Source organism: Pipistrellus hanaki, assembly GCF_964339955.1.
Source record: "Pipistrellus hanaki genome assembly, chromosome: 5".
Lineage (NCBI taxonomy): Eukaryota > Metazoa > Chordata > Mammalia > Chiroptera > Vespertilionidae > Pipistrellus > Pipistrellus hanaki.
In genome coordinates, this window is record NC_140507.1 from 80354891 (window position 1) to 80382808 (window position 27918).

Genomic DNA, 27918 nt, shown 5'->3' on the forward strand with positions numbered 1-27918 from the left:
GCCATTTTAAAGTGAATAATTCAATAGCATTTAGTACATTGACAGTGTTATACAGTCTTCACCTTTGTCTAGTTCCAGAACATTTCTATCACCCCAAAAAGAAGCCCTGTGCCCGTTAGCAGTCACTCTCCTTTCCCCTTTGCCAGCTCCTGACTACCACCAATCTGCTTTCTGTCTCTGTGTTTACCCATTCTGGTATTTCATATACATGGAATCATACAATATGTGGTCTGACTTCTATTACCGGGCAAGATGTTTTCAAGGTTCATCCACATTGTATCATGTCAGTGCTTCTTTCCTCTTCATGGCTGAGTAATATTCCATTGCAGACTGGACCACATTGTGTTCATTCATTCATTCATTCATCCATGGGTGGGCACCTGCCTTGCTGCCACCTTTTGGCAGTTGTGGGTAATACTTGTGAACATGAATTTGAGTCCCTGCTAACAAACGTTTTGTGAGGGTAACTTGGCAGTGTGTAAAGAATTGTGGACCACTTGTAGGGGCGTGGGGCGGCTATCAGTGACGTTCCTCAGCATTCAGTATCACTTTTAGTAGCAAAACACCGGCAATAGAAATGTCAAGGAGAGGAAATGAGTCATAAAATATAAACAAAGCCCCAGACAGGTTGGTGTGTTCCTGGGACATGTGTCCTGCTGGTGGTGTTCTTCAGCTTGACCTTTGTTTCCTGATTACCAACTAAGACTGTTCACTTCAAGTGGAAGAGAAGCCAGTAAAATCTCCCACCCACATACAGTCATTGGGAACATTCTAGAAAAGCCATTTCCTTCGAGGTTATGAAAATTTCTCATTGAAATACACACACAGAAAAGTGCCCCAATCCTAAGTGGGTGGCTCGGAGGGTCTTCACATGTGGCTGCCCTCACTCACTACCCCTCCCAGCTACTCCTCACCATGGGCACCCACTGCCCTGATTTCTGATGCTGAGATAGAGTTCCTGTCTTGAACTGTGTTTAAATCAGTGGTTCTCAACCTTTCTAATGCCGTGACCCTTTAATACAGGTCCTCTTGTGCTGATTCCCAACCATAAAATTATTTTCGTTGCTACTTCATAACTGTAATTTTGCTACTGTTCATAATGTAAATATCTGTCTTTTCCGATGGTCTTAGGCGACCCTGCTAGCGGTTCTCAGCCTGTAGGTCTCGACCTACAGATTGAGAACCGCTGCTGTAGAGCAGCAGTTCACCCCTGGGGCAGGTTCACTTCACCCCAGAGCTGTGGCTTCATCAGCCCCCACCAGAAATGCCTGGGCCAGATTGCTCACCGGCCTCTCCCATGCTGACACCTGTAACTTACTTAGAGGGGACACAGCCACACCCTTTGCCTTCATTATTATTAGCATTTCTTGTTTTCAGTAACAGCAGCCACTATTTGGGGGAACTTTCCATGGGCCAGGCACCATATTAGATCCGAGACACTTGGGGCAGAACCCAAGGCCCTGCTACAGCTCGTGGTGGCAGGGCCGACTCACAGCTCCATCTGACCCTGTGCCTCAGCTGTCTCCGTTATTCATTTCTTCTTAAACCTTAAGGTTTTAAATGTTTGTAGGAATTCATTGTGTGTATTGCTGAAAATTTAGGGAAAATAACCTCCCTCCATCCCACCACTCTCAGATATTACGATCCCCATTTTGGAACATTTTCTTTTGCATTTATTCCATATGTTTCTCAAACCCAAGCAGGGTTTGCTGGTCTGGTCTAGTTTGAACTGGTCTGCTTGGCTCTGGACTGGTCCGCTCTTATCTGTTGTAGTCTGATCTGGGCTAGGTTTTCTGCTCTGGTCTGCTCTGCACCCTGTGCCAAGGTACTCGCTCTGCATGGTCCATCTGATCCTGGCCTTCACCCCATTTCATGGACTTGACCACGTCGTCTTTGGGTGAGGTGGGGACTGCAGCAGGCGGTGTGCTGGAAACTGCTCCCCCTGCTGACGGGCACACGCTCCAGGCACCCACCCGCTCTCCTCCCCGCCAGCTGCACCACCTCGTGAGTGACGATATCTGCCTGAAGGTGGTGGAGCTCTACCTGAACGAGAAGAAGCGGGGCGCCGCCGGGGGCAACCTGTCCTCCCGCTGCGTCCGCGCCGCCAGGGAGACCAGCTACCAGTGGAAGGCCGAGCGCTGCATGGCTGATGAGAACTGCTTCAAGGTGAGAGATAGCCGTGCTCTGGCCCATGTGAGACAGGGGAGCACGGGGAATGCCCCAAACAGGAGGGGCCGGCCATTGTGCTCTGGCCTGGGGGCAGGATTGCCTGAACTGGGCCTCTGGATGCTGGTCCTGGCCTCAGGGCACCACGGGCCCATGAGGTGGGTACCGGCCCATGATCCCTGGAGGAAGGGTCTGGCCCAGAGGCTGGCAAAGGTGGCTAATGGATGAGCTGTGACCTCCTCCTGTGTCGGCTTAGACTGTTCTGTGGCCTCAGGCATTGTCCCCCACCTTCCCCAGGTGATGTTCCTTCAGCGCAAAGGGCAGGTGATTATGACCATTGAGCTCCTGGACACCGAGGAAGCGCAGTCAGAAGACCCTGTGGAGGTCCAGGTGAGGACGACGGCCCTGTGCTCTGCCTTGTGCACACTCTGGGGCCAGGGGAAGCCATGGTCAGCATCGTGGAGTTCCCACCCCAAGAGCCACGTGCACAAGCACAGGCCCCGTGCTCTCTGGGAGCCCGAGGGAGGGCCAGAGTTGCAGACAACCCCTCAGGAGTCCGGGTGTGTCCTAGAAAGGACCCTGGGTCCTGAGTCCTCCCACATGCTGTAGACACCAAGCCATCCCAGTTGAGCCTGCAGCCGCCATGGTCACCCAAGCGTGTGACCTCTGCACTCTGCATAAAGCTCAGGGCTCCAGGTCACTAGCCTTAATCACCAGGAGAACATCCGCCTGGCCACACTCTGAGTCACACATTCCACTAGACAAGACGCTTCCCCTCTGTTTGTTTTCTGCTCTGTTTTTTTTTTTTTTTTTTTTTTTTTTAATATATTTTATTGATTTTTGTACAGAGAGGAAAGGAGAGAGACAGAGAGCTAGAAACATCGATGAGAGAGAGTCATCGATCAGCTGCCTCTTGCACACCCCCCACTGGGGATATGCCCGCAACCAAGGTACATGCCCTTGACCGGAATCGAACCGGGGGCCCTTCAGTCCCCAAGCCGATGCTCTATCCATTGAGCCAAACCGGTCCCGGCTGTTTTCTGCTCTTACAAGGACCCCAGGCATTAGGTTAGGGCCCACCTTCCTCCAGTGTGACCTCACCTCACCTTGATTACTCTGTTTCCAAATGAGATCACATTAACTGGTACCAGGGGCCAGGGCTTAGACATGTCTTTTTTGGGGACACAATTCAACTCACAATAGTGAACAGCTTGTCCCAGTTTACCTGGGACATTCCTGGTTTTATCACCAAAGATTCCACATTCCAGGAATTGCTTGTTCTCAGAGAAACCACAGCGATTGGTCCCCTGACACGTAGCTGTGTCAGACCTTTTCTGGAGTCAAGCAGTACAAATAAGTAAGGACGTCGAAAGGAATCCTACTTCAAAAAGGTGCCTTTTTGACCTGAGTCAGTCAGCAGGATCTGGAGCATCCTGTCCGCTCAGGAGCTTTGTGTCTGCAGACATGGGCAGGTGCAGTGACACTCGGCGCCCTCACTCCAGGGCCGGTAAGCCCAAGCCTCCTTCCCAGAGCTGGGGGCACTCACCGCGGCTGCAAGGGCTCCCCTCCCAGCCTGCCTCTGGACTCCCTCACAGAGGAAGCTCTGAGACAGTGAGGTGGAGGCCTGCATACCTCACACCTTCCAGAAGTTTCCAGCAAATGTGGTTTTATTAAGCTCATGTCTGGAGGAGCCTCTGGCTTTAACAGGGCGGTGAGCAGATGGTCACTGGACACCACCATGCCCCACTGGACCTAGGTGGCCCCTCCCAGCCCCACCCCCTGCTCTCTCCCACCTGTGACCTGCTCTTTCCTTCTTTACTGCTGCTCGCGTCCCGATGTCCATCTGATCTTGATTCCTCCATAAGGGGGTCCCCGTCCCCTGTGTGAACTAGATGAATAGGTTGTCACACAGAAGGGACTTCTCAACTTAACCCCAAAAATGCCATAAAGTGTCTCGTAGCTGGTATGAATGTCCCGCCCCAGCTGCAGTCTGGTTTCCATCACACATCATGGTCTTCAACAGCCACCATCCCCCTAACGCATGCCCAGGAGCCCTGAGCTCAGGGTCCTGGCTGAGGAGCCCTTACGCAGGAGGTCACGCCATGTCTCCTGTCCCCCCAGCACCTGGCTCGGTACATGGAGCAGTACGTGGGGACCGAGGGTGCGTCCAGCTCCCCCACCGAGGGCTTCCTCCTGAAGCCCGTGTTCCTGCAGAGGTGAGAGGAGCCACAGAGGCCCTGTGTCTTTACCTGAGGCCAAAGACGGTTTCCTTCGTCTGGGGACACTCCTTGGGCACCTGATGTACGAGGTGTGCTGTGCCCTCCTGAGGTCTGGGGGGAGCAGAGCAGTCCTGCTGTCATCTCCGGAGAGGGGGCTGCCCTACCTGTGGGAACAGAGGTGCTGGGAGGAGGGGGTGAGTCCCTGGAGGGAGAAGCTCCCGGAAATGGCAGCCATCAGGCCAGGGACGGGAGTGCCAGCGTCATTAGACCCTGGACCTGAGGCAGGCAGGGCCAGATCTCAGGCCAAGTTGAGACAATGGACTAAGATCAGTGGGGACTATTGGTTGGTGTTGAGGTTTGTGGGGACCCATTGCCAGGTGGGAGCCAGCCTGGGGGTGGGGTCCCAGGCCCACTGATAGGAGGGAGATGGGACCAAGTCTGGGAGGGTGGGGGTGGGGAAGGGGTCCTGGGTGAGGGGCTCCATGTCGGAGGCACATAGGAAACAAGCGAGAGGAGCCGACAGGGCTGGCCAGGCAGCTCCTCCTGGGGCCCCGAGCACCCTGGGTGACGGGTTGGTTTTCTCTGGATTAAAGGGTCTGGGTCGTGTTTTTTTGCCTCTCTTGAATCTCCCTTACCCTTGGGAAATCCAGCCACGGATTTCCTAATCTGCAAATCCTCCTGTGACCCTCAGGAACCTCAAGAAATTCCACAGGTGGCAATGTGAGCAGGTGCGGGCACTGCGTGGCGAGGCCAAGAGCTCCTGGAAGCGGTTGGTGGGGGTGGAGAGCGCCTGCAACATGGACTGCCGCTTCAAGCTCAGCTCCCACAAGATGATGTTCACTGTCAGCTCCGAGGACTGCATGTACCGCCGGGGGACCCTTGGCCGAGCCAAACAGGTACGCCTCCCACCCCGCCCGGGACCCGGGGCCTCGCCCACGGCCGCGTATCAGCGCCCAGGCTCCCGTCCCACAGCCAGCTGGGCGCCCGGTCTCTTGACTCCACTCCACCCACCTGACAGGTACAGCCCCTGGTTCTGCTGCGGCACCACCAGCACTTTGAGGAATGGCACAGCCGCTGGCTGGAGGACAACGTGACTGTGGAGGCAGCTGGCCTGGTGCAGGACTGGCTGATGGGCGAAGAGGATGAGGACATGGTGCCCTGCAAGACACTCTGCGAGACGGCCCACGTGCACGGCCTGCCTGTGACCCGCTACCGCGTGCAGTACAGCCGCCGCCCTGCCTCCCCCTGATGCACCTGAGCAGCCATCGCAACACAGTTCGGTGTGGTTGCTTTCTCAGGCCTGGGTGTCGTCAGCATTTTTATGAACCACCCGAGGGAAGGGAGCATTCCCCAGCCTTGCTGCTCCAGGCTGCCGCTCCAGAGAAGGGTTGTGTCAGCTTGCAGCCCTGTGCTGCCATCACTCAGCTCCTCAGCCTCCTTTGGGCCAGTCCTGTGCCAAACCTGAACCCCCTGCGCTTGAACTTGGGGCTCAGTCCCCAGCAGAAACGGGAGGATCCACCCACTGCCTGAGGAGCAAGCAGTTGTGTTCACTCACCTGCCAGGCACTCACATCGCATGTGCCAAATCTCTGGGCAGGGCTGCGCTGGTTGTTATGTGCACAGGGCACCTGGGAAAGCCAGTGACCAGCCATGTGAGGGCACATGTTTGGGAGGGGCCGACATTCGAGAGCTCCCAGCATAAAAGGAGTTGGGCAGTGCCCAGATCTGACTGGGCATCAGCTTGGCCACGCCAGTGCTCGGATCCTCGTTGTTTTATAAGCCGAACTGTTAGGTGTGGTGTGGGCAGGGCATCCGAATGGCCCAGAAGACCCCACTGGGAAGAAGACTCGCCAAACCCTGCATTGATCCAGCAGCCGGACTCTGGGTCTGTGAGGGGCAGGGCTCGGCCCCCAGTGAGTGGCCATGGGGGGCTCCAGGATGGATTGTGTACCAAGACGGACATCCTAGAAAGACAGGTGCACACACCTATTTATTCCTTTGCGCGCGCTCAGTGGTGGTAACTTCTCCAACAACCACGTCCCAAGGCTTCTAGGGAGTGGGAGCCTCTTCATGCCCACCCGACACCGCTGTTCCTGCCGTTGCCACTAGGTATTGGGGGGCGGGGGGAGCTGGGGCGACTGTTCTGCAGAGGCGACCGTGGCTTTCTGGGCCAAGAATGCCAAGCAATTCAGGCTGGGGACCAGCTCCTTAAAACTGCACACGAGCAGCCCGGGCCGGGCCTCTGGCAACATCATACTGAGCGGGACCCACTGACAGGCGGGCCGGAAGCAGTCCCCGTGCAGCTCTGCCCCGCCGCCTCGCCTCCCGCTGAGCTGTGCCAAACCCGCGGCTCCCGCGGTGGAGGCGTGTTCTAGAAGTTGCCTGTGGAACTCGAGGTTGGCGAAGCCTTTGACTCTGGGCCCAGGCTTGCTTACCCTCCTGGGGTCTCCCTGCCCTGTTCCCTCCAGTGTAACCCAGGCACTTTGTCTGAACCCTGTTTTGTAAGAAGGGGACTCACCGAACTCCGGCACCAGCCCCGTGAGGCCGCCCTGTGCCTCGCGGGCGCCTGGGTGTTTGCCAAACCCCTGATCCCCTCCCCTGCATGCTTCTAAGGAGCTCTCTCTGGTTTTTGAAGATTTCTCTTCTGGGGCTTGAACTTCCTTTGCAGCTGTTTTGAATGTAGTTTCCTTTTCTATTTATTTGCACATTAAAGTGAACAATTAAATATTGACCTGAAGCTGTGAGCCTCCATCCGTTATTTCCGGTTAGCGAATCCCAGGGCGGCTTTTCCCGCCCAGTGAGTTCAGGCAGCGGGACCACAGTGTCTGCACCTGCGCACAGGGGTCCCGGACCTCCCAGGTAATTTCCCACGGCGGTTCTCCACCTCATACCAGAGCATTTTCTAGAACATTCCAGTTCAGTTTCTATGTTCAGTAGAAATGTGAAGTGTTGCCTTCTAATGTTGCGCTTGCAAAAACCAGTTACAGCACCCAGTGTCTGAGTTTTCTCTGCCCTTGTGCGTCTGATGCCAAGTCCCGAGGCTCATGGGAGGCAAATGGGACATCTGCCCCACAAAACCACCCTCCATACTCTACCTCTGGGGCCACCCCCTTCCACCTCTCCCTTCTTCCCCATCACTGTCCTCTGAACATCTCTAGGAGCCCTCCCACCTGCTGGCTCCCCTTCAAGGATCAGGGGAGCCCCCACCTCTCTCAGGGGGGCCTTTCAGCTGGCACCTCTTGCACTGCCGCCAGGGAACTGGCTGTGCCCTCTAGCTGCACCATGTACCTGCCTCCCCTCAGCCATGCCCAGTGCCCACCTCCAGACCCCACCTGTCAGGTTCCTGAGCCCAGTTGGCACCGCCCTGCCCACCTGGCCAATCCTCTCCCAGGAGTTGTCCACGCCCTGATTGGCTGTTGCTGCCTCCCAGGGGGCCCTCCACCCACGTGGGGCCCCTCATGGTCCCCGCCTCCCCCTCCAGAATGTCGGTAGCGGGCAGCTTGGAGAAGGAGGCTTGTACTAGCTTGGATTCTGGCACCCACCATTCCATTTCTGTCCCTGGATCTGACTAGGAACCTCGGATATGTGGAAGCATGCAGTGTATGTCCTTTTGTGTCTGGCTTATAATGTCCTCAAGGTTTATCCATGTAGCATGTGTGTGTCCTTTTGTGCCTGGCTTACAATGTCCTCAGGTTTATCCTTGTAGCATGTGTCAGAATTTCCTTCCGTTTTGAAGCTACCTTTCTGCCTTTTTAAAAACGTAAGTTTTTATGGAAAGTGACATATGTACAGAAAATCCCGATAGTACAACGAAGGAGTAGGGGCCCAAGCCCCTCTCCCCAAAGGCAGCTGCCCCTGTGCTCCAGCCCTCAGGACCCTGGGGTTCGGGGTGCCACCCTCAGGGCGGAATCCCAGGGCCAGGGGCCATAGCAGCAGGAGCACCCACATGCATCGGGGCCAGTGCCAGCACCGGCTGCTCTGGGCGTCAGCCAGCTGGCCTTGGGCTTCCTTCTGCTGGACCCCCACCCCCAGCTTCCTGCGTGGAGGCGGGGGAGCGGACACCTGTGCCACTGGTCACCCAGTTGGGACAGGACAGCAGCTGACTCCTCCGTTTGGGGTCCCTTCTTTCAGCCGGCACAGGTTGTCTCCATGGGGGCTGTCAGTGAGCAACCCCTTCCCTCCCTCCCTCTCCCCCACCCCCGCCTTCCTGGTAATAGCCCCTGTACAGATACCTTCCTGCGCGCACGTGTCTGCCATAAATTCCAGGACACGGAACTCCTGAGTCAGACCACCCTCCTGGGGCTCCCCATCTGCCCTGGCCCAGTGTCCCGCCCCAGCATCCCCAGCACAAGATCCCCGGAGGGTGGCAGGGTCCCCATCCTGGTTTTCCTGAGCTGAGGGCATCAGTTGTGCGCTGTCCGGAGACGGAGGCATGGCCTGAGTGTGTTACTGGTGGGAGCCACTCCGAATGGGAGAGCTGGCTGGGACGCTGCCCAGCGCGGGTGCTCCAGGCCTCAGTCCCCCTCACCGGGCTGGGGGCAGGGACTCGGCATCTCAGCCTCTGGCCACGTCCAAACTGCTCAGTCACTTCCTGCGGGTCTGTGTCCCTGAGCGTGATGAGATTAGGGTTGCTGTGCCAAGACACACCACATCTGACCCCTCTGTCACCTCCCACTGCCCCTTGGGGTCCTACTTCCAGACCCAGGCCCACGGCCCAGTGCTGACCACACAGAACCGAGGCCCCTGAGTTCCAGCCCCCCAGGCAGGCCTGCTGGAGGCTTCTCTAGGCCCTCGAGGGGGATGGGGGTGGGGGTTCGGGTGCGGGAGAGAGGAATGCCCTCCCTCTGAGCCTCCGTTTCTTCATCGGCACAGTGGCCCCCATCAGAATTTAGGAACGTGGGGGGCAGAGGAAGGAGGGCCCCTGGGCAGTGGCTCCGGCGTCCCGACCTGGGCTGGCCTGCTGCCTCCCGCGGGCTCAGATGTGGACGTGTGTGTCCATCCCTCCCAAGCACTCCTGGGGCCCAGGCTGAGGTGGGGCCAGGGCAGGAGAAAAGACGCTTCGAGAACTAAGGACAGACATCACCCAGAGGTGGCTGTGCCAGGCTCCCCTGTCAGGGCCGCCGGACAACGGGGCTCACGCTCCTCGGCACTCCCCCGCAGACCCAGCTCGCAAGGCGCCTTCTCCTCTCGGCACCTCACTCTGCCCGTGCCCAGGGGGTCGTGCTGGGTAGTGGGAGAGGAGGAGAGAAGGCAGGGCAGACCTCACAGAGGCCCCCGGGGGCTTGGGCGCATGTGGGGGGACAGGGGGTTCACCTGCTCTGACCTATGACCTGAAAGGCAGGACTCTGGTCTTGCCCACCAGAAAGAGAGAGAGACGAGGTTTCAGGAAGGGCTCCTGATGCAGGCAGGACGTGACCTGGAGGCCTGGGCTGCTGTGAGAACAGCAGCTGTGACTGGCCAGCAGGAAGTGACCACTTGGCCCCACAGGCTTCCTGGTCTGGCCAGGGGCTGCTGCCGCCTGAGACTTCCTCCCGTCTTACTGGCCCAGCACTCGAACCCCGTGAGGCACCTCTGCCAGACACTGTGGCCCAAAGGAGCCACCAGGCCACTCAGGTCATCCGCGGGCCTCCCCCGGGCCGGCTGGGGGCAGGGGCTGGGTTATCTCACTGGGCCCTGCCCGCTCCCCGGCCTCCACTCAGGAAGCTGGGGGTGGGGGTCCAGCAGATAGGAAGCCCGAGGCCAGCTGGCTGACGCCCAGAGCAGCCAGCGCCCGGCCCCAATAGCATGTGGGCGCTCCTGCTGCTGTGGCCCCTGGCCCTGGGGTCCCGCCTGGAGGGCGGCACCCCGACTCCCAGTGTCTACGATGAAGAATGGAGCACAGGGAGAGGAGACGGTGAGTGACACCGTGTGTGTGCTGCCGTGGGACTGCGGGGGGCGCATCAGAGATGGGCGGAAGGACACGGGACCGGGGCGCCCTCCAGCTCAGCCCTGAGCCCACGGGGAAAGGGTTTTTCCGTGTCCAACTCTGTCCCACGGACGTGGGGGCTCCTGCGAGCTGGGGCCTGGGCTGCAGCCCCTCGGGGGGCGGAGGGGGCCACCACCCAGCAGGAGGGCTGGTTGAGAGGCAGGAGATGACGCCTCCATCCCTGTTCCCTCCCCCAGGTGTCCAGCGGGGACCTTGGACCACGCCCCGGGGACCAGCAGGATGCCTACCTCGCTCCTTCCCCGGCCGGCTCTGTCCCAACGGCAGCAACACTCTGGAGCTTCCGGAAAGCTCGCAGGCGCTGCTGCTGGGCTGGGTGGCCACGGGGCTGGTGCCCGCTCTCTACGGGCTGGCCCTGCTGGTGGGGCTGCCCGCCAACGGCCTGGCCCTGTGGGTGCTGGCCACGCGCGTGCCCCGGCTGCCGTCCACGCTGCTGCTCATGAACCTGGCGGCCGCCGACCTGCTGCTGGCCCTGACCCTGCCGCCCCGCATCACCTACCACCTCCGGGGCCAGCGCTGGCCCTTCGGCGAGGCCGCCTGCCGCCTGGACACGGCGGCGCTCTACGGCCACATGTACTGTTCCATGCTGCTGCTGGCCGCCATCAGCCTGGACCGCTACCTGGCCGTGGTGCACCCACTGCGGGCCCGCGCCCTGCGAGGCCGGTGCCTGGCCACCGGGCTCTGCACCGCGGCCTGGCTGGTGGCGGCCGCCCTGGTGCTGCCCCTGGGGCTGCGGCAGCAGACCTTCGGGCTGCCGAGATCGGATCACGTGCTGTGCCACGACGCGCTGCCCCTGGACGCCCAGGCCTCCTACTGGCGGCCCACCTTCATCTGCCTGGCCGTGGTGGGCTGCCTCCTGCCCCTGCTAGCCATGCTGCTCTGCTACGGGGCTACCCTGTGCTCGCTGGCCACCGAAGGCCAGCGCTACTGCCACGCGCTGAGGCTGACGGCGCTGGTGCTGGCCTCGGCCCTGGCCTTCTTCGCGCCCAGCAACGTGCTGCTGCTGCTGCACTACTCGGACCCGGGCCCGGAGGACTGGGGGAACCTGTACGCCGCCTACATGCTCAGCCTGGCGTTCAGCACCCTCAACAGCTGCGTGGACCCCTTCATCTACTACTACGTGTCGACCGAATTCAGGGACAAGGTGCGGGAAGCGTTGCTCTGCTGGGTGCCGGTCTCCACCACGGTCTCCAAGGAGAGGGGCAGCCCGGCGACGGGCACCAGGTCCTCATCGCTCGTCTGACGGCCCCTCCCCTCAGGAGGCAGAGCAACGAGGAGGGCTTGTCCTGGGTTGAATGGCTCTCCCGCCAAATTCGTGTCCCTCGGGAACCTCTAATGAGCTCGTATGGAAATAGGTTCTATGCAGGTGTCATTAGTTGAGATGAGGTCACATTGGAGTAGGATCGGCTAATCTATATATATAAAAGGCTAATATGCTAAGTGCCCGACCATCGGACTGGTCCCTATGATGTGCACTGACCATCAAGGGGCAGACGCTCAACACAGGAGCTGCTGTGACGCAAACAGAGAAACAGCACCACTGATCTGACGCCCACAAAGCAACATTCAGCTTCCCCCAAGTGAGACACAGGCCCTGCCACCACCCCAGAGCGACAGCCCACCAAATCACAGCCAATGCTGCCGAGACCCCATGATGCAAAATGTGTCCCACAGCCCAGCACAGCCGTGGGCTCCAGGTAATGATATCATGTAGCAACACCCAGCTTCCTCTCTCTAGCAACTAGCCTCCTTGCAGTTTCTTCAACCCAGAAACACGACTTGCTTTATAGCCAGGTGGAAACATTTTCCACTTTAATCAAATGTCTGTGAAGCGTTTTTCCATGCCTCATCTCATTTGATCCTCACAGAAGTCCTGGAGTAGGTAGATAGGAGACTCAGTGGAATCCTATTTTTTCATTAGCCGGAAAACAGAGATGTAGAAAGCTTAGAAATATGGCCTGACTGAATAGAAGTAAGAAATGGTGGACCTTCAAAATGACTTCAGGTTTTCTTGTTGCATAGAAGATAGTCAAACACTGCTGCAGTTAAATATTTTACCTTTTTTTCTCCCTGCGTGATCTACAGTAATAATGTGCTTCGTGTTGATATTGCTGTGTTGCTGAGGCCCAGTGCACAAAACTTCATGCATTCAGGGGGCCCCTCAACCAGGCCTGCACCCTCTGGCAGTTCGGGACCCCTCGGGGGGTGTCTACCTGCTGGCTTAGGCCTGCTCCCTGAGGAATCAGGCCTAACTTGGCAGACATCCCTCTGGCAGCCTGGGAGCCCTCAAGGGATGTCCAACTAATGGCTTAGGCCCCCTGGTTCCTACCACCACTGCTGTGCTGGCCAGCCATGAGCCGGCTTCTGGCTGAGTGATGCTCCCCCTGTGAAAGTGCACTGACCACCAGGGAGCACACCCTACACTGTCCCCTGGTGGTCACTGCACATCATAGCAACCAGTCGTTCCTGGTCATTCTGCTGTTAGGGTCAATTTGCATATTAACCTTTTATTATATAGGAAAAGGCTAAGTTGACTTGTGCATGCACAATACATATAAAGCTCTTGCTGGCGCCAATTGCATGAGTGTGTTTCTGTTGCTGTCAATCGTGAATTTGGTTGACACTTTTATTATACAGAGAGGGCGAATAGTGATATTAAAATATTTCTTCTAATTAATTTCCTTTTAATGTGCACGAATTCGTGCACCGGGCCACTGGTGTTCTTATAAGAAGACACAGAGACACAGGGGGAAAGGCTGTGTGACCATGGAGTCAGAGATGGTGGCCACATGCTAAGCACAAGGGTTGCTGGCAGCCACCAAACCTGGGAGAGCAGCCTGGGAGGGACCCTCCCTCAGGCCCACAACCTGATATTAAACTTCCGGCCTCCAGGATTGAGATAATAAACGTCTGTTGTTGTAAGCCATCTGGTTTGTGGTACTTGGTTACAGCAGCCCCAGGAAACCAAAAGGGGAAATGCAGGTTCCCTGGCCCACCGGCTGTTCTGTGTCCAGGTGGGGACGAGACAGGCTGATGGAGCCCTGGACCCGCCCGAGAACCCCTCCAGAAGGTTCAGACCCTCCCACCCCCATGGCCCAGGCGGGGGAACCTGCTTAGAGGTTCTTGTTCTCAGAAGCCCAGCTTCCCGTTCCAGGGTTCAGGGTGTCTCCTGAGCAATCGCTGTGGAAACCCCCACTCTGCTTGCAGCCCATCCTTGGGAGCCGCAGGCTCAGTCTCCTGCTGTCCCTCTCCCCTTTAACCTGACCTCTGCTTTCTCTTCTCATTTGGGATTAACTCCCCGCCCACCGGACGGGGGGGAGGGGGAGGGGGGGAGGACGGAACTTAAGGGGGAAGGCTGTGCACCTGGGGGCAGGGGGCTTCAGACCCCCACCCCCCAGCTGTTCTGAACTGAGTGGGAGGAGGCGCCACACGGGGAAAGGCAGCAGCCACCGAGGCATCAGCTGTGGGGTTAGCAAGCCCCTAGGGCACGGGGTTGGGGTCATTCCTGGGTTCACATTGGGCCTGTGTCTCTGGTCTGGAGGAAAGGAGCTGGTGAGGGGGCAGCCCGGGGACACACACACACACACACACACACACACACATTCTGGGGAAGTGTCAGGTCACCAGGAGCCTGGTGCGATGAAGTTTGTTTTCTAGGATGTTACCACTGGGGGCATCCGGTGGGGGTCCTAGGAACTCTCTATCGGTGTCATTTCTTACAAAAGCTCGGGAATCTTGGGGTGCTGGTGTGCAGCGCCCTCCTCCCCACCTGCTCTGGAAGGCTGGGCTGTGGGTGAAGGAACAGAGGCCCGGGGACCAGATGGGAACTGGGCCTCAAACTTTGGGGGCTACCCCCGCCCCCCCCCCCCAAGGCAAAAGGCTGCCAGTGACCGTGGAAACGAGCTTTTATTATACCAGCAGCCTCTGATGAGTGAAACACGGGCTCGTCTAGAGAATCGTCCCTTGTGGATGGAGGGAGGGGGGCGGGCAGGGACCTGGGACATTGCCGGTGCTGCACCACAGAGGCCTCACGGGGCAGCCACCTCGGGCCCCGGAGGGACTCTGTGCTGCTCTGAGGGTTGGTCTGAAATAAATACCACGTGGGGTGGGAGGGGGTTACGGGAAGGAATCAGAGCCCAGTGGAGTCCCGGCAGGAAGGTCTGAGCTTGCAGCTTCAGCGGGTCGTGGAGCTGGGCACCCCTCCCTGGGGCTGTGGAGGGGGTGGTCCCCCAGGTGGGGTGCCAGGGGACATGGAGTTCAGGGGTGAGGCCTTGACAGCAGTAAGATCTAAGTGCATCTGCCCAAGACTAAACCCCCGGGGCAAGACTGGCGGAGTGCGGGGGCTGCGTCCATCCCGGTACAAGCCCGGTCTGGACAGGTGCTGGGCCGCCGGGCTCCCCAAAGGGAGGCCAGGTTTCACACTTTGGAGAAAGGCAGCTGTTCATTTCGAAGATGCCAGAGAGAGCTCGGACACGTCCTTGGTTAATCCAGTCCTGTCTTCCCGGAAGCAGCCCTCCCCCCTGGAGCAGAAGGTCCCGCTGCGGGAGCTGCTCTGGTCCGCGGAAAGGGGGCGTCGGCCCTGGGGGGAGGCTGGGGGCCCAGAGCTCCCGCTGCAGCTGTGGCGTTGGGGGTCGACGGGCCTCCGGCCACCGCCCATGGCCTCCCTCCCATGGCGGCGGGGGCTGGCCCCCGGAGGCCCGGCATCCACGGGGCAGTCAGGTCTCTGCGCTGGGTTTAGAGGGTTCATGGGAGGCGGGCACCTGGGCCGGCCCACCAGCCACAGGCCATCAGGGAGTGCTGCAGCCAGCGGCCTCCTTCCCGCAGGCGGACAGGAATAGGAAGCAGCCAGATCCGGTCCTGCTCTGAGCATCAGGAGGAGAAGCCGCTCTGACTGGTGGGGAGAGAAGGAGAAAAAGGTTGTGGGCTGCCAGGCCCTGTGAGCTCTTCCCTGACAGGCCTCCTCCGCAGGCCTCCGCCTCCACAGGCCTCCGCAGGCCTCCGCCTCCACAGGCCTCCTCAGGCCTCCACCACCACAGGCCTCCGCCTCCCCGGCCTTCACCTCCACAGGCCTCTGCCTCCTCAGGCCTCCACCACCACAGGCCTCCCCCGGCCTCCACCACCATAGGCCTCCGCCTCCCCGGCCTTCACCACCACAGGCCTCCGCCTCCCCAGGCCTCCCCAGGCCTCCACCTCCCCGGCCTTCACCTCCACAGGCCTCCACCTCCCCAGACTTCACCTCCACAGGCCTCCACCTCCCCAGACTTCACCTCCACAGGCCTCCGCCTCCCCAGGCCTCCACCTCCCCAGGCCTCCACCTCCCAGGCCTCCACCTCCCCAGGCCTCCGCCTCCCCAGGCCTCCACCTCCCAGGCCTCCACCTCCCCAGGCCTCCGCCTCCCCAGGCCTCCACCTCCCAGGCCTCCACCTCCCCAGGCTTCCGCCTCCCCAGGCCTCCACCTCCCCAGGCCTCCACCTCCCAGGCCTCAGCCTCCCCAGGCCTCCGCCTCCCCAGGCCTCCACCTCCCAGGCCTCCGCCTCCCCAGGCCTCCCCAGGCCTCCACCTCCCCGGCCTTCACCTCCACAGGCCTCCGCCTCCTCAGGCCTTTGCCTCCCCAGGCCTCCCCCGGCCTCCACCACCACAGGCCTCCGCCTTCCCAGGCCTCTACCTCCGCAGGCTTCGGCCTTCCCAGGCCTCCACCTCCCCAGGCCTCCACCTCCCCAGGCCTCCACCTCCCAGGCCTCAGCCTCCCCAGGCCTCCGCCTCCCCAGGCCTCCACCTCCCCAGGCCTCCACCTCCCCGGCCTCCACCTCCACAGGCCTCCGCCTCCCCAGGCCTCCACCTCCCCGGCCTCCACCTCCACAGGCCTCCACCTCCCCAGGCCTCCACCTCCCCAGGCCTGCATCTCCACAGGCCTCCGCCTCCCCAGGCCTCCACCTCCCCGGCCTCCACCTCCACAGGCCTCCGCCTCCCCAGGCCTCCACCTCCCCGGCCTCCACCTCCACAGGCCTCCACCTCCCCAGGCCTCCACCTCCCCAGGCCTGCATCTCCACAGGCCTCCGCCTCCCCAGGCCTCCACCTCCCTGGCCTCCACCTCCCAGGCCTCCACCTCCCAGGCCTCCACCTCCCAGGCCTCAGCCTCCCCGGCCTCCACCTCCCCAGGCCTCAGCCTCCCCGGCCTCCACCTCCCCAGGCCTGCATCTCCACAGGCCTCCGCCTCCCCGGCCTCCGCTTCCACCTCCCAGGCCTCTGCCTCCCCGGCCTCCGCCTCCCCAGGCCTCCATCTCCACAGGCCTGCACCTGGCTCAGCGGCTGCCCAGCCCACTGAGGCAGCAGCACATCACCTAGCAGTGTTTCCCAAACTTTTGACATATGTGAACCCCTTCTATAATTTTCGTAACGCCGAGTACCCCTCGTACTCATGAGAATGTAGAATTAGGCGCAGCTAAGCACGGTGCAGTGCATATCCCCACCAAACTCCGGTGCAACGCGTACCCCCACCAAACTCTTCCCGGACCCCTGGGGGTACGCGTACCACCCTTTGGGAAACACTGACCTCGGGGGCCCAGCCCCGCAGGCCCCTACCCACCCTACTGGGCCACAGTGATGGGACAGGCCTCCTCCTCCCGCAAATCAAAACACTATCTGGGGGCCTCAACGCAGCGGTGAAGAGGAACTATTGATACACAAAAACCACACGATGGATTGAAAGGGAGCTCTGCAGGGTGAGAAAGCCAATCTCAAACGGGTGCACACTCTACAGCTCCGCTGACATGGCCTTCCTGAGATGGCAAAGTCAGAGGGAGAATCGATGAGTGGCTGAGGAGGGGGGGTGGGGGCAGTGACGAGGGTGGCTACAAAACTGGAGTCCTTGAGGCGCCAGCTGCTCTGTGTCTTGACTGGGGTTGTAGTTACACAAATCTACATATGAGGAAACCATGCAGGCTCGATTGCAAATGAGCACACGTGAAAGTGGTAACAGAGGAATAAGATGGGTGGGTTGGCCCTGGCCAGGTGATTCAGTTGGTTGGAGCATCACCGGCACACCAAAAGGTTTTGGGTTCAATTCTCAGTCAGGGCACATAGCTAGGTTGCAAGTTTGATCCCTGGTTGGAGTGTGTGCAGGAGGCAACTGATCCATGTTCCTCTCTCACATTGACATTCCTCTCCCTCTCTTTTCCTCTCTCTCTAAAAAATCAATACAAACACTTTTTAAAAAGTTGAACAAAGCCCTGACCAGTTTGGCTCAGTGGATAGAGTGTCGGCCTGCGGACTAAAGGGTCTCAGGTTCGATTCCGGTCAAGGGCATGTACCTTGGTTGCAGGCGTGTCTCCAATAGGGGGCGTGCAGGAGGCAGCTAATGGATATTTCTAACTCTATCCCTCTCCCTTCCTCTCTGAAAAAAATCAATAAAATCTTAAAAAATAAAAGTTGAACAAAAAAATCTCCTCTCCAAAATAAAAGTGAAAGCAGAGCCCTGGGAGGCGCTGGAGAGAGCTGGCAGACCCGAAGGGGGTGCCCACATGGGAGAATTAATGTACAGGTGGCAGCTGCAGCCTGGAGGATGGGTGAGGACAAAAAACAGGGACAGCCAAAACTGGTTTGGCTCAGTGGATAGAGCGTCGGTCTGCAGACTGAAAGGTTCCAGGTTCAATTCCCGTCAAGGGCATGTACGTGGTTGCGGGCACATCCCTGGTAGGGGGTGTTGCAAGAGGCAGCTGGTCGATGTTTCTCTTTCATCGATGTTTCTAGCTCTCTGTCCCTCTACCTTCCTCTCTGTAAAAAAATCAATAAAATATGTTTAAAAAACAAAACAAAACAAAAAAAAACAGAGACACACAACTTCAAGGGTGATACATTTTTGCCAAAGTGGTACCACATTCACCCCAGAATACGGAAAGGTTTAAGGAGGTATATGGTACTCCCCCGCCGGCCCCAGAGCTACCGCTAACAAAAATAAGGCTAAAAGGACACTCGCTGAATGAACATGGAATTCTAAAGAAACATTCAATTGATCCAGAAGGGAGCATGAAGGGAGGAACAGATGGGACAGAACAAAAACACTCCCGCAGGAGCCCTAAGCCAGCCTTCTCATCGCTCTCGGGAACGCGCGAGGATGAGCCCCCGCAGCCCTGCAACTCCGGTGGGTGCTGCTGACAGAAAAGCGTTCTTGCTGGCTCTGCTGCGTGGGGTCAGCAGCCGCCTTTGCCGCCGGTACGGGGCGGCTAGACTCCCTGCCAGGAAGCCGGGGCTCAGAGACAGAGCCTGAGCAGCAGCCCCAAGCCCCTGGCACCTCACTCAGCCACTGAGTCTGCTGTAAGTCACCCCCGAAAGATAGGCCCCCTCCAGGACGTCTGCTCAGAAGCCCCGCCCAGCCTCACCCACCGGGCTGTCTGTCTGACCACTTCTCCTGGGTGACAGAGGCTCTCTCCCTGACCAAACTCCACTCAGGCTCCTCCCGGCTTTTTCAACGAGTTCTCTGGTTTGGGACTGCTGTGTTCATCTCAGTTCTGTCCAATTTCAATAATCCACTTAGTCTGTTTAGCCAGGATCCCCACCGTCACATCCGATCACCCTCACACCTCATCAGGTTCCTCCCCCAGCCCCATCCAGACCCCCACACCCCCGCCGGGATAATGCCTGATAACGCGGCCTGCCCTCAGCAAGAATCCTGTGAGGTTGGTTTAGCCAGATTCCCCCTTGCCCCTGCTGTTTCCTCTTAGTATCTTCCATCCATGGACCCGCCACCCTGCTCCCTGGCTACAAATCCCCACTTCTTGTATTATGAGTTGGGTCTAATCTCTCTCCCCACTGCAAGACTCCCTCTACCTATCTTGATAATCCCCCCTTACATAGAGCCTTCCTTGTGTCGTGAATATTTTCTTTATCTTTTGGAATACTTTTTTTTTAAAATTTATTTTAGAGAGAAGGAGAAGGAGAGAGAGAAGCATCAATGACCCGCTGCCTCCTGCACGCCCCCCACTGGGGATGGAGCCGCAACCCAGGCATGTGCCCTGACCCCTGACTGGGAATGGAACCGGTGACCTCCCGCTCCACCCACTGAGCCACGCCAGCCGGGCACGAATGTTTTCTTGGACAGTGGTCCCAGGCCCAGGGGGTCCCAGGGACAGGTCTGTCCTGGTCTAGCCTCCCGTGGAGGGCTCGCTCAGCCTCACCCTGCACACAGGCTGTTCTCTGTGCACTGGGTGCACATGGGTGGGGGAGACAGGAAACCCCAGGAGGCTGACCCTCCATTGTCACCCCATCTCTGCCTGGATCCAGGGCTAGGGGGGGAGGTTGGGGGCAGACCCAGCTCTCACCTGTCCTCCGCCTCCCCCTCCAAGTCCATGGCCTCGGGGCTGACTGACAGGGGCCCGGAGTCCAGGGGGACGGGGCCATCGTTGTAGTTATAGGCAGAGGCTGGCGTCGGCTGCTCTGGAAAGAAGGGCACTTAGTAGGTACAGGGTGCTGGAGGGGGACTGATGGCAGACAGCCCAGAGGGCAGGAGAGATGCATGGCCCAGAGCAACAGACGGGGTGAGAGGTCATGGAATGGGGAAGGGACCCGGAGGTCAGAGATGGGGAGATGCAGACAGGGTTGGAGGGAGGAGACTTAGCAAGACTGGGAAGGAGATGCAGAGGCCCAGAGGCTAAGGAAGGGGGACGGGGAGGACAGGAAGCCAAAGGAACCGGTGGGGGGGAGGGGCACAAATAAGGGGGAAAGTTGAACGGAAGGGGGAGAGACACAGGAGGGAGAGACATAGACCTATGTGGTGGGGGAGGGCGGGAAGTGAGGGACAAAGTAGTAGGAAGCCTGGAAATGAAGAGGGGAAATAAGTGGGAGGAGGGGGACTCAGACATGTGTGTGTGGGGGGGGGAGGGGGGTAGAGGGAAGGGGGCTCAGACAAGCAGGAACAGGGAAAGAGAGGTCCTCGCCAGAGGTGGAAGCAAAGGCTACTCAGCCAGGCAGAGACAGAGAAGGGAGGGGAGGGGAGGGAAAAGCAGAGAATAAGAGTAAGTGGTGCAAGACACAATGGAGGAGGTGGTGGGGAGGAGGGGCAGATGCTGGGGAGGAGGAGGAGGAGCTGGGGAGGAGGGGTAGATGCTGGGGAGGAGGGGGAGGAGCCGGGGAGGAGGGGCAGATGCTGGGGAGGAGGGGTAGATGCTGGGGAGGAGGAGGAGGAGCTGGGGAGGAGGGGCAGGAGCCGGGGAGCAGGGGGAGGAGCTGAGGAGGAGGGGGAGGAGCTGAGGAGGAGGGGGAGGTGCTGGGGAGGAAGGGCAGATGCTGGGGAGGAGAGGCAGATGCTGGGGAGGAGGGGGAGGTACTGGGGAGAAGGGGGAGAAGCTGGGGAGGAGGGGAGGAGCTGGAGAGGAGGGGGAGGAGCTGGGGAGGAGGGGCAGATGCTGGAGAGGAGGGGGAGGAGCTGGGGAGGAGGGGCAGATGCTGGGGAGGAGGGGGAGCAGCTGGGGAGGAGGGGGAGGAACTGGGGAGGAGGGGGAGGTGATACGGAGAAGGCGCGGTGCTGGGAGGAGGAGATGGAGAGAGGAGAGCTGACAGGGATGGGTGAGGCACTCCTGGGCGGGCAGGGTCCCCGAGGCCGGGTGCACGGGGGTCCTCACCGAGGGCGCAGCGGGTGGGTGGCGCGGGCTCCAGCCTCCGGCCCTGGCGGCAGGCGGCCTCCCGCAGGCGGCAGGCGCTGGCGTAGACCGCGCCGTCGGAGCCGCACACCGGCTCCCCGCGGGCGCCGCAGTCCCGGGCGCAGTCGCAGCGCGCGACGGTCGCCTCCTCCTTCGGGTCCGCCGCGGGGCCTCGCTCGCCGGGAGACCAGCCTGGGGGACGGGGCAGAGTGGGCAGGGCCAGGGCATCCCAATCCTCACAGCCCGCGTCTCCCACCGACGGGCCTGGATCGGGGGCGGGTCCCTGGGGCGGGGCCACCCTCCAGGCCCTGGGACCGGTGCACTGCGTTACTGGGAGCCTCTGGGCCATGACCTAGAGCACATGTGTCAAACACAAGGCCCGCGGGCCAAATCCAGCCCACCAGGCCTTGCAATGTGGCCCGCACCGCGCTGTCATCATTGCACTCCGCTGTCAGTTTATGACATTGTCAGTTTATGACTGTTCAGTAAACCATTCGGCCCGCGATTTAGGCTGGATTTTAGATTTTGGCCCCTTCTCTGATTGAGTTCGACACCCCTAACCTAGAGTAATCTCGTCCAAGTATTTGCATAGTACTTACTAAAATAAATTTTAAAATTTAGAAGGTTTACATGAAAAGCATTTCAAGAAGTTTGGAAAACCAGCCGAAACCAGTGTGGGTCAGTGGATAGAGCGTTGGTCTGCGAACTGAAAGGTCCCAGGTTCGATTCTGGTCAAGGGCATGTGCCTTGGTTTCGGACACATCCCCAGTAGGGGGAGGGGGGTGCAGGAGGCAGCTGATCGATGTTTCTCTCTCATGATGTTTCTAAAAAGTTTGGAAAACCAAAGGCCCCAGGGACCTCCAGCCCCGCCCAGACCCTTACTTGGCCGCTCTGACCGCACACCCTCTCCACCCAGCCCGGACTTCACCGGGCCCCTCCCCGCTCAGCCCAGAACTGGCGCCATTGACAAGGCTGGGGTGCTCCGGCCTCACCACACGGACCCCCGTCTGCCAGACCAGCCCCCTCCTCCCTCCCCCCCCTCCCCCCCCCCTCCCCCCCCGCACTCACCGGGGCCCGGGGCCGCGGAGCGCTCCACCTCGTTGCAGGCGGGCCCCGCGCACAGCTCCTGGGCCAGCGGGCTGCGCGCGCTCACGTTGTAGAAGCGCGTGGCCTCGAAGGCTGCGGGGCAAGGGGGAGGGTGACCATGGGCTGGGGTGCCGGTGAGGGGCGGGCTGGGGCAGCTGGGGTGACGGTGAGCAGCAGAGCTGGGGGACCTGGGTGCGGGGAAGCAGCAGAGGGGCCTACCGGGCTCGTAGTAGTCGTACACGGAGACGGGCAGCGCGGCCGTCCTGCCCACCACGTGCTGGCGGAGCGCCCGGAACCGCACGCAGGTCAGGCACTGGCTGGGGATCTGCGGGCAGCGGGCGGGCGGGCGGCTCAGGCTCGGCTGGGCCCACTCAGCCCAGGGCCTGAGCTCCCGCCTCCATGCTCTTGGGCACCCCAAAGCGTGGGCCCAGACTAGCTGATGTTGGGGTACCCCGGAGGAGGGAAACAGGAACCTGGTCCCATTTCAGCCTCCTGGGAAATAAATCTCAGCTCCCCAGTCCCCCTCACTGTGTGTGACATTTAGTTCCTTCTCAAGGTCCTGTGGCACCACCTCTGTCTAGTCCCAGAGCACTCATCACCCTAAAGGAGACCCTGTCCCATAGCAGTCACTCCCCATCCTCCCCTGCCCTGTGCCCCTCCCTCATGCCCCGGCAGCCGCCGCTCTGCTTCCTGCCTCTATGGACCTGCCTGTTCTGCACATCCTATATGATCCTATACAATAAAAGCATAATATGCTAAGTGTCCGACCGATGCACCAGTTGCTATAATGCACACTGACCACCAGGGGGCAGATGCTCCGACTGGTAGGTTAGCTTGCTGCTGGGGTCTGGCCAATCAGGACTGGGCAAGAGGGCCAGACACACCCTCGTTCCCTCCCCAGCCGGCCCCAATTGGGACTAGTCAAGATGGCCCCGATCGCCTGCCAGGCCCAGAGACTCCAGCCATGCATGAATTCGTGCACCGGGCCTCTAGTCTCATATACATGGGATCACACACTGTGTGGTTTTCTGTGTCTGTCCTCTCTTAGCACACTTTTGAGGTGCATCCACATTGTAGCCTGTGTCAGTGCTTCATTCCTTTTTGTGGCTGGTTACTTTATTCCATCCACCACAACTCTCCCCACCAGCACCAGCTGGCTGGGGCACACCATCAGCTGCACCAGCTGGGCCTGAATTTACTCTCCCAGGTTCTTTCTCCTGGGATGAGGTGGAGGAATCACACCGATCATGACCGCTGTGCCCTCGCCAATGTGGGTACTCGGGAGGCCTCTGCCCACCGCCCAGCTGGCAGTACCTCGTCAAAGTAGAAGAGAACTCTGCGTCCAGCCACCTCGTACCTCTTCAGTGCCACGTGCTGGCCCAGGAGCAGCTGGTGAGGAGGCCAGAGGTCAGGGTTCCCCCAGCCCTCTGCCTGCAACGCCTGCTTCCTCCCCCATCGCTTTGGGGCCCACTGGTCAGTGGGAGACAGGCCTGGGGGAGCTGGGGCCCCAGAGGCTGGGGGACAGGGTCCAGGGGATGACCATTAGCGGTCCCCAGGCCCTGCGGACGCCCCAGCCCAGGAGCGGGCACCCAAGGCGGCCCTGTCCAGTCCCCTAGCGGTGCCCCGCCTCCTCTTCCTGCAGCCTCTTCACACCCAGCTGCAGCCCCGGCCAGTCTCCCTGTGGTCCCTGGGGACCTGGCTGAGCCCTGTCACCAGCTCCCGCCTCACCCGCACCATTCAACACCCTCCCCCAGGCCCCCTGCCCGGCCTGGGGCCCTTTTCAGTTTGTTTGTTTGTTTGTTTGTTTGTTTTTATTGATTTCAGAGAGGAAGAGAGAGGGAGAGAGAGAGAGAAACATCAATGATGAGAGAATCATTAATCGGCCGCCTCCTGCACGCCCCACACTGGGGATCAAGCTCTCAACCAAGGCATGTGCTCTTAAGGGGAAGTCATGAGCCACTCCTGCCCCAGAGCCTCTGAGCTGGTCTCCTCCTTCCTCTTGTACGCCTTCCAGTCCCCTGATCACCCCATCCCTACACTGTAACCAACTTGGGCCCAGGCGAGACAGTCCCCCACTTTGTGCACTCCCTCCCCCCCAAAGAGGGCATGAAACTGGTCTCTCTTAAAGCTGAAGCCCTCCACCGCATGGGCGGCCCAGTGGGAGACTCACCCGATGGGAGAGCCCCCCTCTTCCCACTGGCCCCTTTGTCCAGAAAGTGGGGGTGCGGGGAAACCATCAGCCAACACATTTTACCAAGTGCTGGGAACTGGCACTCCGGGCAGGACCACCCACCAGGGACCCCCGGGCCTCTGCCCGCCAGAGCCGCCTCACCTGCTCCAGGCTCTGCTCGTCTGCCCGCAAGCCCGACAGCAAGGGCACCTCCAGGACGGCCATGTTGGAGGACCCTGCGTGCAGCCACCTTCCGATCAGAGGAGAACAGGCTCAGTGCAAGGCCCCCGGTGGGATTCACGGCCCCCTCCGCCCCCACCGCCCGTCCTGCCCCGTCCTCACTGGCAGGCCCTCTGCACACACACGGTTTGCTGATCATCCGTCTGCCCATTTCACAGCTGAGACACTGAGGCCAGGGAGAGGGCCTTGCTGAGGGCTCGGGGCCCGAGGGAAACCCCGTCACTCCCGGCGCCAGACCTCCTGTCCCCTTCTTTGCCATGGGAGGCGGCCATTGGCCTCTGGGGCCTGCTCCCTGTGCTGGGTGTTGGTGACAGGAGGGAGGCTGACATTCGGAGAGAAGCTGCAGGCTGCGGGTGCGAGGGGACGGAGCGGCCACCACCCCCGGGAGGGTCGGGAGGCTCCCTGAGGATTGGGGCCTGAGCAGCCCATACCCAGGTGGCACACAGAGTGGGTTCTAACACTGGCAGGCTGGGGAGGGCCCGGGACAGGGCAGGTGCCACCGTTTGGGCTCTCAAATCACGGGTGTGTGTAGCCAGCGCCATCGCTGGGCGGGGCTGGCCTGACCCGGCACAGGGCTGGGCCTCACCTGGTGCACACCTCCAGGGTCACCCGGTACTCCTGGTGGTGCAGGTCGGCCGCCGGGTCGTCCTCGTCGGCGGAGGGGGCCGGGGCTGGGGCTGGGGCCGGGGGCCGCTCAGCCTCGGGCTCCTGGACACTCACCAGCAGCTGGAAGGACGGCTTGGCCACCGGGTCTGGCACATTGTAGGTGACGTCAATCTGGGGTGGTGAGGAGACCGGTCTTAGGGCTCAGGGAGTGTGGGGGGGGGGGGGGAGGAGGGGGAGACAGGGACAGGCGGGAGAGGCCAGGCTGCCGATGACAGTGACATCAGCAGCGGTTCCGGGGACTACGGTGACTCCATTTAAACAGACCATCATCCCGTTTTCACAGGCCTCAAGCCAGGTCTGCCCGCCTCCGGGACCCTCTCTCTGCCTCCGCGGAGACCACTGTGCCATCTGGGCTCCCATTCTAGAGATGGGAAGGCTGAGGCTGCGAAGGGCTCCAGGCACACTTGCCTTCTCACCGCTCTCCAGAGCCCGTGAGGCCCTCCTTCCCCCGCCCAGAGCTCAGCTAACCCTCAGGACCTGGCGACAGAGGGCCATAGGGAGGGCCAGGGGGAAGCCAGGCAAATGGGTCTTTCTGGAGGGACCGATACCCCCCAGAAAGAAGACACGTGGTCACTGTCATTGGGCCCTGCCCTGGGCGGGGTGGGCTGCATACGGGGCGCTGACGGTCTGTCCTGGGGTCCCTCTCACATACCCACCCTGCATGCCGAGCTCAGAGCCCTGGCCCGCCCCTCCAGGGCCCCGGGTCCCAGGTGCCGCTGTGAGCACCCTCACCTGCAGCAGGCAGCAGCCCTCTCCCTTGGCGCTCACAAACAGCCCGGTGGGGAGGCTGGGGATCTGGGGAGAGACGGCTCCGTGATCCCCCTGCAGACACACACGGGCGGGCGGGCGGGCGGGCGGGAGGGCGGGCAGCGGCCCCCACGCCCAGCCCCGGGCCCCTCACCTCTGCCGTCTGCAGAAGCCTCCTGTTGGCCCTGTGCAGCGCGAAGGTCTCCTGGTAGTCCAGGTTGGTGGAGGCCAGGGAGATGGTGAGGTTGACGCTGCCGGCGTAGGACAGGATGGCGTACTCTGCCAGGGCCTGCAGGGCCACGCAGGTGTCCTGGGGACGAAGGGGAGGCGGCCCTCAGCGCCGGGTCCGGGCTGGCCCGCGGCCCCTCGGCTCCCCGGCGCCCCCTGCTGGACGGCGCTGACCCAGCCCAGACCCGAGCCCCTGCCCTGGGCCGCCGCCCGGCTCGCCTGCGTGGAGGAGAAGCCGCCCAGGGCGTTCCGCTGCTGCGACAGCCACTTCACCACGGGCAGGGCGGCGGCCACGTCGCCCAGGAGCGTGTAGGTGAGCAGGCCGTAGGCCGTCATCTCCACCTCCGCCGAGACCACTGCAACGGGAGAGGCGAGAGGCGGCTGGGCCCCGGGCCCCCAGGACCGGCGCCCGGGCCCATGGCGGGCGGCGGGGAGGGCGGGCGGTACCTGCCGGTGAGACCCCGTCGCTGAAGCTCAGGAAGCTGTCCTTGGCCGCGTCCTGGGACCCCGCCAGGCTCCAGTGGGTGACCCCGTCTGCAAGGCCAGGGCGGTGAGGGCCATGCATCCTGGCATCCCGAGGTGGGCATCAAGGCACGTGGTCTCCAAAGAGACCGGAAGACTGGGCGCCGTGGGGGGAGGGTGCCCGGCAGAGATGCTGGGACAGGAAGGGCCTTGGGGCTGTCTCAGATCGGCAACTACGTGACAGGCCCAGCCTTCCTGTACCCCTGGCAGCATCACTAACCAGTGGGCCTCCCTCCTGGCTGAGCCCTGACGTGTCCCATGAAGTCACTCCCCGCTGGCAAAGGCTCCTTCCCTGTGAGCTGACAAAGGCCCTCAAACCCTGAGAAAACCAGCCACCCGCTCCCCATCCTGAACATTTTGTCCCAAACAGACACCCAGCCGCCAGCTGGCTGCTTCCAGAGTCTTGCTTTCTAACTTTTTCCCCCTTAAAGAGTGAAAACAACTGTTCAGATGATGTCTGAGTCAGAAAAGCCAGAATGGAAGCTAAGTCCCAGTGGCTGCTGGGAATATGGGAGAAGCAGGAGTGGGGGCAGTGTAGGGGGAGGGGACTCGTGTGGGGCCATTCCCAGAGGTCACAGGTCAGTCAGTGACAGGCACTCCGGGGACACAATGGGGAGTCGCATTGTAGTTGGGGAGACTGACACCCTGAAGGCAGAAAGGCTGCCTGGAGCTCACCCGGTGGGTGATGGGGGCGGGGTGAGGACCAGCACCCTGCCAGGGGTGATTTAAGGAGGCCTGGGGGACCCTCTGCTGGGGACCTTCCCTGGTGGGGGCTGGGGGCCAGTGCTCCCTGTTTCCTGGGGGAAGACAGTGATGCTCAGGCACAATCCACAGCATCGAATGGCACCGCCAGGAGGTGCAATAACAAGTGAGCAACCCAGCAAACAAAACGGGGCGAGCAAAGGATGCTCCTCACTCCCACGGTTGTTTCCCGGGCATCGTGAGCAGCCCCACACGGTGGCCACAGGGGCGGCAGGTGTGGGACACCTACCCTGCGTGACGGCCAGGCTGCGCAGCCTCCGCAGGGCCCCGGGGGCCGCCGGGCTGCGGAGCAGGGTCAGCGCGTAGGCGGTCAGGGCGCTGGTGTAGGGGTCCGAGGCCAGGGCCACGCTGGACTCCAGGAAGTGCTGGGCTCTGGCGATGGCACCCCTCTCCTCCTGGAGGGGGGGGTGGAAGGGGGTGGAAAGTGCAGTCCTGAGAGATCATTCTGCCCCCACACGCCCCACCCCCCACGCAGCACCCCCACCTGGTGCCAGGG

General features: G+C 60.8%; 3 protein-coding genes across 5 annotated transcripts in view; 2 read left to right on the forward strand and 1 right to left on the reverse strand.

The window, feature by feature from the left end:
• SIN3B (SIN3 transcription regulator family member B) overlaps positions 1–7121 on the forward strand; it is a 38035-nt gene extending 30914 nt beyond the window's left edge. For both annotated transcript variants that reach the window (XM_084885841.1, XM_084885842.1), the window contains exons 15-19: positions 1993–2166; positions 2464–2556; positions 4288–4382; positions 5077–5281; positions 5404–7121. In XM_084885841.1, the coding sequence (XP_084741967.1) occupies positions 1993–2166; positions 2464–2556; positions 4288–4382; positions 5077–5281; positions 5404–5634 (798 nt within the window). In that variant the 3' untranslated portion in view covers positions 5635–7121. The remainder of the gene's footprint in view (positions 1–1992; positions 2167–2463; positions 2557–4287; positions 4383–5076; positions 5282–5403) is intronic.
• Positions 7122–10115: 2994 nt separating this feature from the next.
• F2RL3 (F2R like thrombin or trypsin receptor 3) lies at positions 10116–13465 on the forward strand. Its single transcript, XM_084883262.1, has 2 exons — positions 10116–10277; positions 10547–13465. Exons 1-2 carry the CDS (start codon positions 10169–10171, stop codon positions 11608–11610), a joined length of 1173 nt encoding a protein of 390 aa, XP_084739388.1. The 5' UTR covers positions 10116–10168; the 3' UTR covers positions 11611–13465.
• Positions 13466–14254: 789 nt separating this feature from the next.
• The window catches only part of CPAMD8 (C3 and PZP like alpha-2-macroglobulin domain containing 8), a 67036-nt gene continuing 53372 nt past the window's right edge, over positions 14255–27918 (reverse strand). Inside the window, exons 30-42 of one of the 2 annotated variants that reach the window (XR_014795168.1) lie at positions 27652–27817; positions 26586–26672; positions 26358–26494; positions 26065–26220; positions 25896–25958; positions 25084–25274; positions 24420–24507; positions 23402–23476; positions 22307–22412; positions 22070–22180; positions 20984–21193; positions 19685–19794; positions 14255–15258 (exon numbers count right to left, since the gene is read on the reverse strand). Coding sequence is in view for 1 of the 2 variants with exons in the window: in XM_084885805.1 (XP_084741931.1) it covers positions 15237–15258; positions 19685–19799; positions 20984–21193; positions 22070–22180; positions 22307–22412; positions 23402–23476; positions 24420–24507; positions 25084–25274; positions 25896–25958; positions 26065–26220; positions 26358–26494; positions 26586–26672; positions 27652–27817 (1527 nt within the window). In the remaining variant the exon portion in view is untranslated. Of the gene's footprint in view, positions 15259–19684; positions 19800–20983; positions 21194–22069; positions 22181–22306; positions 22413–23401; positions 23477–24419; positions 24508–25083; positions 25275–25895; positions 25959–26064; positions 26221–26357; positions 26495–26585; positions 26673–27651; positions 27818–27918 lie in introns of both variants that reach the window. The other variant, XM_084885805.1, reaches the window with a different exon arrangement.